The sequence below is a fragment of the Heteronotia binoei genome, chromosome 4 (genome assembly GCF_032191835.1).
Source record: "Heteronotia binoei isolate CCM8104 ecotype False Entrance Well chromosome 4, APGP_CSIRO_Hbin_v1, whole genome shotgun sequence".
Classification (NCBI taxonomy): domain Eukaryota; kingdom Metazoa; phylum Chordata; class Lepidosauria; order Squamata; family Gekkonidae; genus Heteronotia; species Heteronotia binoei.
This window is the reverse complement of record NC_083226.1, coordinates 129,349,588-129,367,751: the sequence shown is the minus strand read 5'-3', so window position 1 is coordinate 129,367,751 and position 18,164 is coordinate 129,349,588. Positions and strand designations below refer to the sequence as shown.

Genomic DNA, 18,164 nt, shown 5'->3' with positions numbered 1-18,164 from the left:
AACCCGGGGAATGGCTGCAGGTACAGCTCCTCTTTTATGGTGGTGTTAAGGTATGCTGTAGTAACATCAAAATGATGTACTGTCATGTCACTGATATCAGCTTTACATAGTGTTGCTTTTAGTGTCTCGAGTCTGACCGTGGGGGCAAAACATTAATCAAAGTCTCTTCCTTCTAGTTGGGTAAATCCTCTAGCCACTAGCCTAGCTTTTTTCTGAAGTGTCCCATCTGTAAGCCGTTTAAGCTTATATAGCCATTTACAGCCAATTATATTTTTTCCAGCTGGTAGCTCGGCCGGTGTAAATATGTTATTTTCAGTTAGTGAGTTGAACTCTTTCTGCATAGCTTGCAGCCAGCCGGCACACTCTTTATTGTTTAGAGCTAAAATGTCTTTGTAGCATTGTGGCTCTGTTGCGTGCACAAAATTTATATCTGTGTCAAACCCATACCTCTTCGGAGGCACTCCCTTATTTATTCTGGTTGACACTCTGATTTCAGGCTGAGTGCTCTGTGAACCATCAGAGCCTTCATGTTTTACAGTCTCTGAACTGTCAGAGCTTTGAGTTCTCTTCCTCTCCTCTATTGAGGAAGTCTCTTGTTTAATATTCACATGCCCCTCCTCACTCTGCTGAGACACTGGTAACTCTACACCATTGGGCAATTCATTTGCATGTACCCTGCTCCAACTTTCGTCATCACAGAATGAGGCAGACCTACTAAATCGCAGCATATTTTTCCCATCTGCGAATCTGTACGCCTTCATTCCGTTTTGGTATCCCAAGAATAGCAATTTCCTTGCTCTGGCACCCCCTTTTCATCTTTTATCTAATGGTACATTGACCCAAGCCTTGGAGCCAAAGATTCTAAGGAAATCTAAGCATGGTTTCTTCCCATACAGCACCCTGTATGGAATGTCATTTATTGCTTGAGTCTATAAGCTGTTTATTATAAAGCATGCTGTCTTCAGTGCTTCTCCCCAATAAGTTATTGTTAGCTTGCTATCCTTCAACATAGCATGAAACATTGTCTGAAGTACTCCCCCTTTTCTCTCTGCCACCCCATTTTCTGCTGGGCAGAAACATTAGCAATTCTGTGATGTATTCCCTGGTCTCTGAGCCAGGAGGCAAATTGTTCTCCTACAAACTCTCCCCGCATATCTGTCTGCAAGGCACTTATCTTGCAATTTAACTGCCTTTGCACATGATTAGCCCAGTATCTGAAAGTTGAACACACTTCTGACTTTTGTTTCATGGCATACACCCAAGTAAAATGACTGTGGTCATCTACCAAGATTAACGCATATTTGTTTTTAGATACACTGGGGGCATAAGGGCCGATCACGTCGGCATGTATTAGCTGTAGGGGCCTCTCAGAGACTCTGTTGCTTACTTTGGCCATCGGGTAGGCCTTAGATTTTGCCTTCCATCCTAGACCCTTGCCAGTCCGGCTTTTGCCTGGGCCATGGGACGGAGACAGTGCTGGTCGCCTTGGTAGATGACCTCCAGCGACAACTGGATCAAGGTGGCGTGGCGGTGCTGATGCTGTAAGATCTGTCGGTGGCAATCGATACGGTCGACCATCAGCTACTGACCCACCGCCTCGCCAACATAGGGGTTAGGGGTTGGCCTTACAATGGCTTTCCTCCTTCCTCAAGGGACGGGGACAAAGGGTGGCAATCGGGAGCGAACTCTCCCAGAGGCGCACACTAGACTGTGGGGTGCCCCAGGGAGCAGTTCTCTCTCCGATGTTATTTAACACCTACATGCGCCCCCTTGCCCAGATTGCCCGGAGGTTTGGGCTTGGTTGTCATCAATATGCAGATGACACCCAGCTCTATCTGCTAATAGATGGCTGGCCTGACTGCGTCCCAGGGAATCTGGACCAGGCACTGCAGGCCATGGCAATCTGGCTTAGGCTGAGTGGGCTGAAGCTGAACCCGACGAAGACAGAGGTCCTTTGCGTGGGCCGCGGCGCTCTAGGGAGGGAAATACCTCTCCTGGTTTTTGACGGTGCGCCGCTGAAAGTGGCGCGCCAAGTCAAGAGCCTGGGAGTTCTACTGGAGCCTTCATTATCAATGGAGGCCCAGGTAGCAGCCACTGCCAAGTCGGCGTTTTTTCATCTGAAGCGGGCAAGGCAGTTGGCCCCTTTCCTGGAGCGTCGGGACCTAGCAACAGTGATTCATGCGACGGTCACCTCAAGATTGGGCTACTGTAATGCCCTCTACATGGGGCTGCCTTTGTGTTGAACCCGGAAGCTGCAGCTGGTGCAGAACGCAGTGGCTAGGCTGTTACTAGGACTCTCGAAGTGGGAGCATATACAGCCTGCGCGAACTGCACTGGCTGCCAGTTACATACCGGGTTTGCTACAAAGTGCTGGTTATTACCTTTAAAGCCCTATATGGTCGAGGACCTGCCTACCTGAGGGACCGTCTTTCCCCATACGAGCCCCAGAGAGCACTGAGGTCAGCAGGGAAGAACAAGCTGACTATTCCAGGGCCAAAGGAGGCGAAATTGCAGAACACCCGCGCACGGGCCTTCTCCATTGCAGCTCCATGCCTGTGGAACCAGCTCCCGGAAGAGGTGCAGGCCCTGCGGAGTCTTGACCAATTCCACAGGGCCTGCAAGACCATCCTTTTTAGGTTGGCCTTTGCAGACTGCTGATTAAAGATCGCCGAACTGATGGATCCGCCAAAGTGACTTTTGTCTCAGTGATCTTCGCCATCATACAAACAGACAGAATAGCGCCAGGAACACCACTGTTACTGTTAAATTATGTCGAATGTAATCTAGAATGGTTTTTAAGATAATGCTGATTTTAAAATTATTGTATAACTTTTGTATGGATATGTTGTTAGCCGCCCTGAGCCTGCCTAGGCGAGGAGGGCGGGATATAAATAAAATTTATTATTATTATTACACACATTACAATCAAGATAGGCACTGCAGGACTCTACCTTTTCACCTTGTAGAATGGCCAGGGTCTTATTAATAGTGTTGTAACTTGCATGTCCCAGCCTATGCAATCTATGAATACATTTGTGATGAGGCTGCTTGTTACATACAGCTTGTGCTTTCACTTCTTTCTGATCCAGCATGTACACATTGTCTCTCAATACACCTCTGACCAATAGTTTACATGCCTTAAATATTTTACAATTATTTACATCAAAGGATACAGTAAAGCCTGCCTTTGCCAATGCTGAGACACTTAGTAGTCTTGTCTCTAGACTAGGTACACAAAGCACGTTCACAAATTTGTGCTTTAGTTCAGGAAAGTACACAGTTACTTGGCAGAGGACCTCAGCCTTTCTGCCATCAGCTAAACTCACGAACCAAAGACTTGCAGGCTCAGTGTCCTCTAGCAGTCTCTCCTCGCAGCAGAACATCTGGGTGGCCCCGGAGTCAATAATCCACGGTAATCTCTGCAGACTCGAGTCAGTCCTCACCAGTTTCGCTTGCTGGTTCTGCGAAGACTTCTGCCTGCCTCTCCATAGCTCAGGGCAACTCCTTCTCAGATGTTTTTCGCTGCTGCAAAAGAAACATTTTTTTCTTTACTTGCAACACTCTCTCCTTCGGTGACTGCTGCCAGCTAAAGGCACCTCCCACATTCTCAGGCTCTGGTTTCTGCTGGCTTTGACGAGCGTGGGCTGCCTGCTCTCTGCACTCTTGCTGCCTTTGGTCTTCTGCCAGGAACTTTCCAGTAATGTAGTTTAAAGTAAGTTTATCAGCGTCCTGGCCCTCGAATGCCATTAACAACATATCAAGTCTCTTGTGCAGAGAGCTCAGGATTATATACACCTTATCTTCTTCTGGAATTGTTTTACCTTGCTGTTCCATCTCTTGGAAGCATGCAGATAAGCTGTTGAGATGGTTTCTTACCGTCTCCCTGGCCAGCATTCTCTTCCGATACAGCTTCCTCATCAGTGCTATCAGTGAGCCAGCCGTTGTCTGCACGTAGAGGGCCCTGAGTGCGTCCCAGGCTTCCTTTTCCTGCTGTTTTCCTCCGACGTGCACCAACTGGTCATCCGATATACTTAGTATTATGGTTGTGAGAGCCTTCTGGTCCCAGATGGCATCTTCAGGTGTGGGGTCCGCAGGAGGAGCAGATACACAGTTCCACAGCCCCTCTCGCTTAAGAAAATGTTCTATACGCAACGCCCACATGTTGTAGTTAGTAGGAGTCAGCTTATCTATCAGCACCATAGCCACCACTGTAGCCATCCTGCTCAGCACCTGTTCTCCTTCACCGAGGCAGCTTTCTCCTCACTTCTGGAGCACTTCTGTGTCTTTCTCCAACACACACCTCTTCTACTCACGGCACTCAGGCGCAGCGGAAGCGTGCTGGGCCCATAACCCTGTTGGTCTTCCGTGTTTAGTGAGAGAGGGTTCTGAAGACGCAAAGGAATCCAGTCTTGTACACAGCTGCGATTAGACTAGCTATATACATTTATTTACAACCATAATACAGACTAGCAAAGTGCTCCGCATACAATTCACCATCCAACCACCCACAAGTAGTAGAGTACTACTGTACATTTATACATGTCCTCTAGGCAAGTGACCAATCAGGTTTAGTGCTGAGTCATGCTCACATCACTCTGGCTGTTGCAATCTGGCAGTCTGCCAAATGCCTTTGTCAGCCAGATCATCTATTGTAAATTAGATCCTTTGCTGTCAGCAGTGGTCTGACACCTGCATATACACTGACACCTACAGGGTCAATGAATTTATTTATGCTTGTCTGCAGAGACTTATGGATTGAACTGATTTCCAAAATGCTCTGTGGGATTTGTCTGGACCTTCTGGTAGTTCTCTTGATGAGCTGGCTGAGGCCAGGAATTCAGGCCTGCAGTAAGCATTGACCAAATTGCGTCCTGACACCCTCTACCCTCTCAAACCTCCTCACGTGTGCATGTAAAGTGCCTTCAATTTGCAAAAAAACTTATGGCAACTCCAGAAAGGGACTTTCAAGGCATGCAAGAAGCAGAGGCCTTCCGCTGCAGTCTTTTTTGAAGTTTCCAATCCAAGTAGCAACCAGGGCTGACCCTGCTTAGTTTTTGAGTTCTGACAAAATCGGATTTGAACCTCCCAAGCCCCCTGGTATACAGAGGAGCTGAGGGATGCAAAGAGAGTGCCTAGACAGCTAGATCAAGTCTGGTAGCAGATTTGTGATGAAGCATCGAGCCCATCTGAAGTGGCAATGAAGGCAGCAAAATGATTGTACTTTACTGATTGCATTGTAACTACAAGTTCTTGTTCAGTGCAACTGTTTAGACTAATTCAGCAGCTGACCACTCCCACAATGGTTCCTAAATTGAATAACTATTAGCTATGACTCTTTTACTACATTTTTGTGTGCAGATAAAGTCTCTTGTCTCTGCTGGGATCTGGCTGCCAGATTTGGAACCAGTAGCAGACTAGAGGCTTCACATGCCATGGTGGTTTGTTTGTTTGTTTTTTACTCCTTCAGCCTGTTGTCTCATGCTGATGTTGGCCAGGTCCTCACTGAAGTCTGCACTTGCCTGAGTTACCCGCTCTGCAGTGGACTCTGTTAGGAGCTTGGGGGTGTTTGATTATTCCCATACTCTGGACAGACATGTCCAAGATGGCAAAGACAGCATCATCACCTACTCTAAGCCCACCAGCTGGCCCCAATCTGTCTCGCTCTGACCTTGCCTCTGTGATTTATGAGGTGGTCACCTCCAGGTGAAACTGTTGCAATGCACTCTATGTAGGGCTGCTTTTGGAGAGGCTTCAAAAGCTTCAGACAGTCCAGCTAGGATGCTAACTGGGTCTCCCTGGTCTGCACATATAGCATCAATACTTTAGCACTTGCACTGGCTTCTGGTCACCTTCTGGTGCAAATTCAAGTATGACTCTCCACCCACCTCCTTAGATCACCCTTGCAGGGCCATCTACAGGTGCCTTGCCTGCAAAGTGCCTGCTTGTCATGGACAAGGACAAGGGCATTTTCAGTGGTTGCCCTTTCTCTGTGGAATCAGCTCCTTGGAGAATTTTGTGCCCTGCAGGATCTTCTAACATTCTGTAATAGAGCATACAAGGCTGCTTTGTTTGTTTGGCTAGCAGTCTGAACCAGGGAGGTGATAAGTTATTTTAATTTTTTGAGCAGTTTGCTGTTAAGTCAATGTTTAAATTGGTTTTTATAATTTTATATTTATTACAATTATTTGTATTTGTATTATATTTGTATTTATTGTATTTTAAATGTTGTAAAATGCTCCAAGTCCTCTGCAGGGAGAGAGAGTGAGGTATAAATCAAATACATAAATAAAATGTGTAATAAAATGCTTTTCACCACTTAGTGAAACATTATGAATGGATAGTTTCCAATGGAGAATGGCTATCCCTATGCCTCCAGAGAGTATTGGAAGAAGAAGAAGACTACATATTTATACTCCACCCTTCTCTCTAAATCAGAGACTCAGAGCGGTTTACAATCTCCTATATCTTCTCCCCCCACAACAGTCACCCTGTGAGGTGGGTGGGGTTGAAAGGGCTTTCACAGCAGCTGCCTTTTCAAGGACAGCTTCTGTGATAGCTATGGCTGATCCAAGGCCATTCCAGCAGCTGCAAGTGAAGGAGTGAGGAGACAGATTAGAGAAAACACAGGCTTAGTGTTTGAGCACCTTAAGATGTCTGCCATGAAAACATTATGATGCGACGTCACCCTAGAGTTGGAAACGACTGGTGCTTGCACAGGGGACTACATTTACCTTTTCTCCTTAAGATGGTTCAGGCTTTGACAAGCAAGAAAGCAAGCCTTGAAAGAGAAAATCTTTTAAAATAGAGGGTAAGAAGTTCTAACAAGCATAGAAACTAGCCTATATCTTCTACAATGACAAGGCAATAAGTAAATTAGTTTTAATTTTTAAAATTCATTTTCATTACTTCCATTATTACCTATTTCATTGTTATATGTTCATTTTCATTTCTCCTTTCTCTTCATCTGCACATTTACTGCATAAGTCAGGATGGTGGCTGAGCCAAGCAGGATGCTTACTAGTGCCTGAAAATGTCTGTTCTCCACTTTTAATATAGGAATACGCTTCTCTGGCAATGAATACATTCCAATAGATACCAAGGAAAATTGCATTGTGAAAATTGCACTCCTTTTTCTAGCTTTCTGTATTTATTTAAAACAATTACGATCTCACCTCCTTTCCCTAAACCAGGAACCATTAAATGTGTCTCTACATCCTTATTATTTCTTTCATTTCTTTGTATATTTTTACATAAATTTTACCATCTCTCCTGTTATGATCTTCCCTGCGGTTTCCACCTGCCAGGACTGCTAGAACAGCTGCTGCATGATCCTAGACTGGTGGTGCTCCTTCTGTTGGACTAGCCTCCCAGAGAAGTTTACAGTGAACTCCTAAGCAGTTATATCTTCTATGTCCATTGAACTCTGTTAAGGATTGCACTGACAGTGTGGGAAAAAAATGCACAAGTATATGTAATAAAGAGTTAATGTTCAGAGGAGAAGCCATCTGCCTCTTGATGGAGTCCAGAACAAAGAACCAGGAGTACTAGAAATATGACTGCTGGAGGGGTTGCATTTATAGCCTCTAGGCCCAATTTCATTAACATGGAAATATATACTTTGTTATATCATAGAATCATAGAGTTGTAAGGAGCCATAGGCCATCTAGTCCAACCTCCTGATCAAAGCAGGATTGGCCTAAAGCATCCCTGACAGGTATTTGTCTAGCTGTTGCTTGTGGACTGCCAGGGAGGGGGAGCTCACCACCTTCATAAGCAGTCAATTCCACTGCTGAACTACTCTTACTGCTAAACGCAAAACAAAAACAAAACTACTCTCACTGTAAAAGAGGCTGGTATCAATAGTTTGGGAACCCATAGTCTCTTCCTAAACGTTTGTGGGAGTGTAAACACTGTAAAACAGAATTCTTCAAGAAAGCCTTTGAACACAGCTTATGTATCTATTGTATGTTCTGTTGGGAGGTGGTCACAAAGGCTGCTTGTTCTGCTGTTTTACTGGTTTTTGCCTAATTTTTATGTTGTGCCAGTTTTAGGTTCAGTGGCTTAGGGACTCCTGGTTTGGCAGTTTGTAAATAATTCATCAAAGTGGGGGCCAGGAGACTCATGGGGAAAATTCCCATCCTCTACCCCCATATCCAAACCCAGTATGTCTCCATGCCTCTGCAGCCACCTTTGGGCCTGGCCACAGTGGCTGAGGTGTCCAGGAGCTGCTCTGAGTCAGGAGCAACTCCTGGACTCCATTGTCATGGCTGGTCTGGAAGTGGCTACTGGTCATGGCTTACTGGTCATGGTCATGTGTCCAGAGTAGTTTCTAGACACTGACACTGCCAGGCCAAGAGCAGCTCCTGGACTCTGTTGCCATCACACCAGTCCCAGAGCAGCTCCCAGACTCTGCTATGCCTAGACCTGGAGTGGCTACTGTACTCTGCTACTGCTGTGCCTCAAGCCTGGACCAGCTCTTGGACATTGTTGTTGTCAGCACTCTAGAAGGAAGGTAAATCTAATGTCTGCACAAGCACCTTTTATTTTTTTAAGGGGATTTTAAAACTTGTATTTTTTTTTAAAGTTTTTAGATTTTTCTAAAAACTTGGGAGTCTCCCAAGTTTGCAGAACTATCTGTTTACAGTCAGTTTGGCCCTGATCCACAGGTGTAGATACCTGCAGATTGGGCCACATTTGACTATTGGAATATAAGAGGATATAATTAATATTATTTTCCAGTTTCTGAACAGAAACTATCTTTCTATATGTCTGCTCTTTTGAGTAAAGTGCAGAGGCTTCTTTGTATTAAGGACAGATGTAGAACCAATTATAATTTCCTTGTACATGGTGATGACTTTCTGGCAGTATAGAGTTTAATGCTACTGCATGAATTCAAGGGTTAACAATTTCCTATGTAATTAAATTAAATTGGATACAGAAAAGTAGTTACTGGTAAACTGATTAAAATGAGGATCATTTAAATGTAACACACAGGATTACTATACCTTTGTGATGTTATATTTATAAAACCATCAATTAAAATATAAGAACTGCTTAATCAGCATAGAACGTCAATTCCTTCCATGGTTTTTCAGAATCAATTCTATTAATATGGTATTTATCAACCCATTTTCTGTATAATGCAATAAAGTTAATTTACTGAACTATTGTACATTGAAAACTTAAATTGCTAATGACACTGACTTACCATGTCTTCATTTGTGCCTTTCACTTTGTATGTTGCCCATAATTTCCCATCATTGCTATATGCAATTTTGTATGATTTTATATATTCTGGACTGCCAATTCTCTTAGCACCTTGGGTTATAACTCCAGTGATTCTCATCTTCCTTTGCAAGTTTATCTGAAAGAGCAATATTTTTGCCATCAGTGACCACCAATGAAAAATGTTTTTTTTTTATTACAATTCTATTTCATTTGGATTTACACAATGCATTATGTGGCTTTTCTTGTATCTGCTTATGTCCAGGGCTTAAATTTGGCTAGAGATGGAATACATGACACTGAATATGAATTCATTAGAAAGGGTATCATATGTTAAATAACAACAGTCTCTATAGACATTGGCATATGCTAGAATACAAAACAGAGTGCATTTTACAGGTAAACTCCCAATTGCAAAGCATATTTTATCCTGTAGGTAGACCTATGTGGTGACATCCACATAGCCCTGCAAGCAGCACCTTAGAGACCAACTAGATTGGTGGGATATAAACTTTTGAGAGCCAAAGCTCTCTTCATCAGTGATCAGACACAAATTTTGTTGGTCTCTAAACTGCTAGTGGATTACAATCTGGCTGTTTCAATTATTTTGTTGTTGTTGTTGAGGTACTTTCACACAAGGTTACCGAATCTTATGTATTTAATCTATCCATTTGGTAATTTTAGCTCAGGTTTCATACCAGATATCTGTTGAACAAAGAAAGTATTTTGAGGTGCAGGTTGTTACTTTTTTTCTCTGTTGGCTTAGCATCTACAAGATAAACATGATAAATTTGGGTTATTCAAGATCTCTAAGATTCCACCTCATGATCTCCATAGAGGCAGTGATTCTGGGACCCAGATTCACTGCCACACACCACTAGCCCCTCTGCTGGGCTCCTTGCTGTGACAAAGCAAGGGGTAGCCCTTGCCCCATGTGAGATATGTGAGAACAACTGATGCAAGCTGGCTACCTGAGCAATGGACAGGGCCTACGTGAGAAGCTGTTGCTGCATATAGGTGGCCTGAGCCGCAGAAGGGATGGGTGCAAGTGGCAGCAGGGTAAGCTTGCTCTTTTTCTTCTCTCCCCCCCTCACATCAGGGGAGTGAGGCCATAGGCAATCAGAGCCTTTCCCAGAATATGGACCAGTCAGCTACCCCTGTTATTCATTGGCAAAGGCCACTCCCAGATCTCCAGAAAAACCTAAGAAACTCTACCTTCATTATCTATTTAAAAATGTGCAAGGTCCTGTCCTTAACTTTCTTGAAGTTCCCACTGAAATACTTCTGGGTACACCCACTGAACCCATTGTATTATTAAAATCACAATTTGGTAATCCTAGAAAGTAGAAACTTAGTTCATTCGTACTCCACCACAATCTTACTAAGAAAAAAAAATCTAAAACAGGATATTTTAAACGTCTTTCCAAATACATTATTACAGCCGGTACACAGGCTGTTGAAGCTTCACACAGCCATGGATTGCTGGATGAGGAAGAAACAGTAAAATACCTATAATTCCATAATGCAAGCTGAATTTGCAAGAGGTGTTTTGTGTATGAAAGAAGGGGAGGGGCTTCAGAAAAAATGTATCAGTTGGAGAGGATTCCTCATTCTGAGGAAAAATGCTAACTATAAATGACAAGTTCTGCTGTCCATAATAACTTGTTGTCTGCAGTTGGTAAGGTATCTTAGTGAACTTTCTGATTTTATGAGTGGGCTGTTTCAAGAAAGAGATGGAGGATTTTATGAGTGGACAGTTTCAAGAAAGAAATGGAGTAGTAGAGACATGTTTGTCCCCCGAACAGCACAGCCAGCAAGTCATAATGGCATAGCTACCATTCCTCTGCACATTTTGGAGAAATCAGATTTGACACTGTGGCACAGCCACTTTTCGCCACTTGCCTGATTGCTGTTCATAAATCTGTCCTTAGAGTTTGTATAGTGGTATTTTTTTACATAACAAAGATAATGCAGTCAGGATCGGCCCTAAGGCACATAACCCCAGGCAGCCTAGCTGCCCACTGCCCCCTCTTTGGTGCCCCCCAACCCCTCCGTGGCACCATGCTGCTTCTGCCGCCCTCCACCCCCTTGCCCTCCTCTGCAGTGTTGCCTCCTCCTCCCTCCCAGTTTTAATGCCTGGGAACCAGCAGTAAAACATCGCGTTCCCGAGGCTCTTTAAAGGCCTTCACCCCTGCCAATCAGCTGATCGGTGGGTAAAACCACACTGGGGGCTGGCAGCTCCTATGCCACCTCTCCGGCATGCTCACGATAACTGCAGGGGCAGTAGCGGAAGGAAGGACGAGGCAGCAGCTTCTGGGCATTAAAATCAAGAGGGAGGAGGAGGCTGGGGGAGAAAATAGGCATCTGCCTAGGAGGTGGGGTGGGGGGAAGGCCAAATTTGGCACCCCCACCCGGCCGGTGCCCAAGGCAATTGCCTAGTTTGCCTAGTGGGTAAGCCAGCTCTGAATGCAGTGCATACTGTCATACATACCAGAGCACAGATAGAAGCAAATAGGTGGGCTGTTTTATCTGCAGACCTGCTATCCTGCATTGGAGCCTGCATATCTAAGGTGCTTAAGAACATAAGAACGTAAGAGAAGCCATGTTGGATCAGGCCAGTGGCCCATCCAGTCCAACACTCTGTGTCACGCAGTGGCCAAAAAACCCAAAGTGCGATCAGGTGGTTCACCAGTGGGGCCAGGCCACTAGAAGCCCTCCCACTGTGCCCACCCCAAACACCAAGAATACAGAGTATCACTGCCGCAGGCAGAGAGTTCCAATGATAAGCTGTGGCTAATAGCCACTGATGGACCTCTGCTCCATATGCTTATCCAATCCCCTCTTGAAGCTGTCTATGCTTGTAGCCACCACCACTTCCTTCAACCAACTCTTAGCAGTATTTCTCTCTGCCTCTTCCTCTGACTCTTCTACACACCCGGTGCGTCGGAGTAGGCTAAGTAGATGGCTGCCTCTTGTCCAAAGGGGTGCTGCCAGCCCCCCCCCTTTCCCCCAATGGAAAGCAGGCTCCATGGAGTGCACATGCCACCAGGCCGCTTTTGCTTTCCCTGGGTCTGTTTAGTGAAAGCAGGCAGCGCCTGTGCAGTGCAAAAGCAGGCAGCGCCTGTGCAATCTGCAGACCGCAGTGTGCAGGTGCCTGCGGTCTGCTTTTGTATTTCCCCAGTCTGTAGCACAGACCCGGAGAACACAAAGGAGGCTGCCCCCCACCCCTTCCCAGTCCTCTCAGCCCCAGGAAGGCTAAGCGGGGTCGGAGGGGCACCTCAGGCGTGGGCATGCTCAGATCATGGCTCTAAGCACACTCACTGCTGCCCTGACCCTGCTTAGCTTTCCCAAGACCCAGCAGGATCACAGCAGCAGTGAGCACCCTTGGAGCATGGCTCTGAACATGCCCGCTGCTGCGCCACCCCCACCCAGGCTTCCCGGGTCCCGGAAAGGCTAAGCGAAGTTGAGGGTGGTGTGAGCACTGGGCAGCTTGGAGTTAGACTTCAAGCATGTCCGCTGCAGCCCTGATCCTGCTCAGCCTTCCTAGGTCTCGGGAAAGCTGAGAAGGGTCAGGACAGCAGCAAGTGCTCTTGGAGCCAAGCTCTGAGCAGCCTGCTGCTGCGCCTCCCCCCACTGGAAGTCAGGGGCAGCAGGCGGGACTCTGCCTGGGGTGGCAGAACCCCCAGCACCAGCGCTGCTCTTCTATCACCTAAAACTGTACTTTCTTTTCAATTGTACTTGGCTGTTCCCTCCATTCAGCTGGGGATGGACTATATATTTTACCACCTGATGGGTACTAGACCCAGAGTCATCATTTGCACTTGAAGTTCATTGAGGAAATATGTACAGTCATGCAGGGAAGACATATCCATATTAGTCAACACACAGGTTTACAGTTTGCTTTGCTCATTCACAGTTTGTCAGTCCATTTTTTTCCTGAAGCAACTCAGGCAGTGATCTTGCATTCCATGGTACACAAGAGGAAATGTCTAATCTTTTAGAAAAAGTGCAAAGGCAAGATAAACATTTGCTTTTTGCATCAGAGTTTATAGAAGAACACTCAACACTAGCGGTGTGCATTCGGTTCGGCCGAACCGAATAAAACCCCAACGAACAGCTGATTCAGCTATATTCGGCCCCAAATACATCTAAATCAGGATTGTTCTTTCTATTCCCATGAACTGCCTTCTGCACCTTCACAAATGTCAAGAACACACAATGAGTACATTTCACATTAACCATTATACAAAAGCTGAGTTTAATTTATGGTCACTCAGAAAGAATACATTAGATGACTACTTAATTTAAACAAGGATAATTGTTCCTAAACTCCCTGTCATCTCTTTTGATTTCTAGGAATAAATTAACCTAAATTTACAATATGAAGAACAGAAAGAATGGAGAAGATTCTAACCATGTTCCCCCACCCCTAATATGGATTTCTAAATAACAAATATTCCAGCTGTGTTTGCAGTTCAGATGCAATTTATACAGCTTGTTTTCCTTCTAGTTTCATTGTAATTGCGGCAGGGGGGGGGGACTGCATAAAAATTACTTACAAGATAAAATTTAATAGCCTAAATAAGCATTTTTAATCAGTTTCCCAAACCTAAATATAATAACTTTCTAAATTGCATTAGTAATTAAAATGCTGTTAAAAGTAATTTCCTTTTCAGTTTAATGTCCATAAAGAAGGGTGGATGTTAGGTTGTCAATCCTCAGTTGGGGGAAGGGAATTCCCCAGTATGGAGTTCCTCCCCCCACTTCAGGGTTATCAGAAAGTGGAGGGGGGGGAGAAATGTCCACTGGACACTCCATTATTCCCTATGGAGACTGATCTCCATAGGGTACAATGGAGAATCAATCTTTGGATATCTGGGGCACTGGAGGGGCTGATTTTTGAGGGAGATGCACCAAATTTTCAGTACTGCATTTGGTGCCTCTCCTCACCCCCCCACCCCAAGTTTCAAAAGATTGGACTAGGGGGCCTAATTCTATGAGCCCCCAAAGAAGTTCTCCCTATCCTCTATTATTTCCAATGGAAAGAAGACATTTAAAATGAGTATGGTTCCTTTAAAATATGATGGCCTGAACTCCCTTTTGGGACAGAATCAATATTAGCAAAAATACTGATTTCCACCATCCTCCTTTTTTAAAAAAGGTGTAATTACAATGCTGTTAAAAGCACAACCCTTAATCATTTTAAATTCACCTATCTAGAGGGGTATAACTTTGCTAAAAAGTGCAGTTAAATCACTGTAAATGAAAACATTTTGTTAGTATTTTATCCTCCCTTTTTGATCTGTGACCATGTCTAAGACAGTATATAGTTCAAATGGTTATCACATGGACTTCCAGTTATATATATTTTTGTGCATCTTGGATTGCACTGAATATTTGCATTGTTTGGCTTTATTACTGCTTTAAAGTACCAGAAGATTAACACTGAGTTTCATACTGTGAGTTTAGAGAGAAAACAAGAAAAGGAATATAGCAGGAAACCCTCTTTTCTTTTAAGAACATAAGAACATAAGAGAAGCCATGTTAGATCAGGCCAATGGTCCATCCAGTCCAACACTCTGTGTCACACAGTGGCCAAAAAAAATTATATATACATATACACATATACACACTGTGGCTAATAGCCACTGATGGACCTCTGCTCCATATTTTTATCTAACCCCCTCTTGAAGGTGGCTATGCTTGCGGCCGCCATCACCTCCTGTGGCAGTGAATTCCACATGTTAATCACCCTTTGGGTGAAGAAGTACTTCCTTTTATCTATTTTAACCTGTCTGCTCAGCAATTTCATCAAATGTCCACAAGTTCTTGTATTGTGAGAAAGGGAGAAAAGTACTTCTTTCTTTACTTTCTCCATCCCATGCATTATCTTGTAAACCTCTATCATGTCACCCCGCAATCAACGTTTCTCCAAGCTAAAAAGGCCCAAGTGTTTCAACCTTTCTTCATAGGGAAAGTGTTCCAGCCCCTTAATCATTCTAGTTGCCCTTTTCTGCACTTTTCCAATGCTATAATATCCTTTTTGAGGTGCGGCGACCAGAACTGCACACAGTACTCCAAATGAGACCGCACCATCGATTTATACAGGGGCATTATGATACTGGCTGATTTGTTTTCAATTCCCTTCCTAATAATTCCCAGCATGGCGTTGGTCTTTTTTATTGCAAACGCACACTGTCTTGACATTTTCAGTGAGTTATCTACCACGACCCCAAGATCTCTCTCTTGGTCTGTCTCTGCCAGTTCACACCCCATCAACTTGTATTTGTAGCTGGGATTCTTGGCCCCAATGTGCATTACTTTGCACTTGGCCACATTGAACCGCATCTGCCACATTGATGCCCACTCACCCAGCCTCAACAGATCCTTTTGGAGTGCCTCACAATCCTCTCTGGTTCTCACCACCCTGAACAATTTAGTGTCATCTGCAGACTTGGCCACTTCACTGCTTACTCCCAACCCAAATCATTAATGAACAAGTTAAAGAGCATGTGACCCAGTATTGAGCCCTGCGGCACCCCACTGCTTACCATCCTCCACTGCGAAGCCTGCCCATTTATACTCACTCTTTGCTTCCTATTAATTAGCCAGTTTTTGATCCACAAGATGACCTGTCCTTTTACTCCATGACTCTTGAGCTTACTAAAGAGCCAACATCTATTGGGTCCCCTTTGCCCACATGTTTGTTCACCCTCTCAAAGAACTGTAACAGGTTAGTGAGGCAAGATCTTCCCTTACAGAACCCTTGCTGAGTATTCCTCAATTACTTGCGTTCATCAGTGTGCCTACTCGTTCTGTCCTTGATAATGCTTTCTACCAACTTTCCCGGTATTGAAGTCAGACTGACTGGCCTGTAATTTCCCAGATCTCCTCTGGAACCCTTTTTAAAGATGGGGGTGACATTTGCTACCTTCCAGTTCTCAGGAACAGAGGCAGATTTCAATGAAAGAATACCGGGAAAGTTGGTAGAAAGCATTATCATGTTGTTGTTCAGATCAAAGGGGGGGGAGGGGAGAGGAGAATGATGTAAACTGATGTAATGGCTGAGGACTCCTCCCTATTAAACAGTCTGTCAGAGAGAGACTGTTGGCCTGAAAGGTATCACTACAGGCCTCTGAGGGGGGGGCCTTTCCTCCTGGGGAACCACTGTTGCCAATCTCCAGGTGAGGGCTGTAGAAGCTTGACTGGGTGATTTCAATCCAAGCTAACCTGCCTCATGGGGTTGTTGTTGTTGTTCAGATAAAAGGTGGGGAGAGGAGAGGGAAATAAGCTGATGTAATGGCTGATGACTCCTCTCTGTTAAACAGTTTGTCTCACTACAAGCCTCTGAGGCAGAACTCACTGGGCCCAGTGCTGACTACGGCTGCCAGTTCCAGGTTGGTGAGAAATTCCTGGAGATTCTGTGATGAACTTTGAGGAGGGCATAGGAGTTAAGGCTTCAAAGTGGGGTCTGCTGGACCAAGGTCCTTGCTGTGGAAGCTGACTGACTGATTTCAGACCAGTCACAGACTTCCAGCCTAACCTGCCTCACAAGGTTGTTGTTCAGATCAAAGGGGGCAGAAGAGAATTATGTAAGCTGATTTGGTTCCTCACCTCCCACTGTGGAGAAAGACAGCCTAAGTAGAAGCTGCAGGGAGAGGGAAAGAGATGGAAAACTGAAGTCAGAGGGGCAGATAAAGGGAAGGAGATAGGTTGCCAACTCCAGGTTAGGGAATTCGTGGATATTTAAGGGGTGGGGTTTGAGGAGGGGTGGAACCTAAGACAGGTACAATGCCATTTCCTCCTAGGGAACCACTGGAGATCACTCAGATTTGCAACTGCTCTCTAGATAGCAGAGATAAGCTTTCCTTGAGGTGGGGGGAAGTTAATGCCTTCACTTGGGTGGGTGGGAAGATAGCAAGGGTGGCAGGCACTTGCCCAGAGCCTCCTTCTAGAGCCCATTGTATTTTTCCCCCCGCAACGGGCCTTACTCCTAGTACAGATATAAAATCACTAATTATATTGGCCAATATGTAACTGTTGTGCAAATGTTGTGGAGGGGAACCATCTGCTCAATGAATTGATAGTTTTTTTTTTCAAATTTAAATTTTTATTGAAAATATTTAAATAACCTTACAACAACCAATAACACGCCCCGACAAGGGGTCTACGACATCACCTTAAATGTACCGTCACATTTGATATTATCAGCAGATTTTAACAAAAATGAAATTATCTCACAAGAGATACATACCAGTCGATATTCCACAAAACTATAGGTTAAATCAATTCAAAGCTAATAAATCATAATATTCAGATATTTTGCTGGCAGTTTCCCAAATATAGTGTCGGAACTGTTTACATATTCAAAAAAAAAAAAGAATTGATAGTTTGAGCAATGAATAAGGAGTCTTGTTCAAATGAGAAACAGAAGTGAGTGCTGTAACTCTTTTGTCTCAATGGGAAATTTCCATTCTACATTTATTTATTTACTTCATTTATATCCCATCTTTCTCCGCAACGGGGAAACAAAGCAGTTGACATCATTCTTCTCACCATTTCATCCTTACAAAAATCCTATGAAAGTTTGTGACAGACCCAAGGTCACCTAGTGAGGTTTCATGGCAGAGGGGATGTCCTAGATCTGATTCTGAAACTCTAACTATGAAACCACACTGGACTGCTTATCTCTTCCTGGTATTTCCTGGTCTTTAAGAATCAGATCATTCCACAGCTTTTAACTATCAAAGGAAGTAGTAAACAACAATCAATGCCCAAAATATATCTTCTTCAAAAATTTGGTTTAAATTATTTTAGGTCATTCCAGCCTTTCAAGTCTCATATAGCAGGTACCAAAAAAATCATTTAGGTGAAATCAATGGCCCCAGTTTATAAGCACCTTGAATCATGTTTCTGCTTTCTTCTTATCACTGGATTGA

The 18,164-nt window shown here is 44.4% G+C and overlaps 1 protein-coding gene across 1 annotated transcript in view; it reads right to left on the bottom strand.

The window, feature by feature from the left end:
- EDIL3 (EGF like repeats and discoidin domains 3) overlaps nucleotides 1-18,164 on the bottom strand; it is a 439,981-nt gene that overhangs the window by 99,277 nt on the left and 322,540 nt on the right. The window contains exon 7 of the mRNA XM_060235733.1: nucleotides 9,209-9,364. Within this exon, the coding sequence (XP_060091716.1) occupies nucleotides 9,209-9,364 (156 nt within the window). The remainder of the gene's footprint in view (nucleotides 1-9,208; nucleotides 9,365-18,164) is intronic.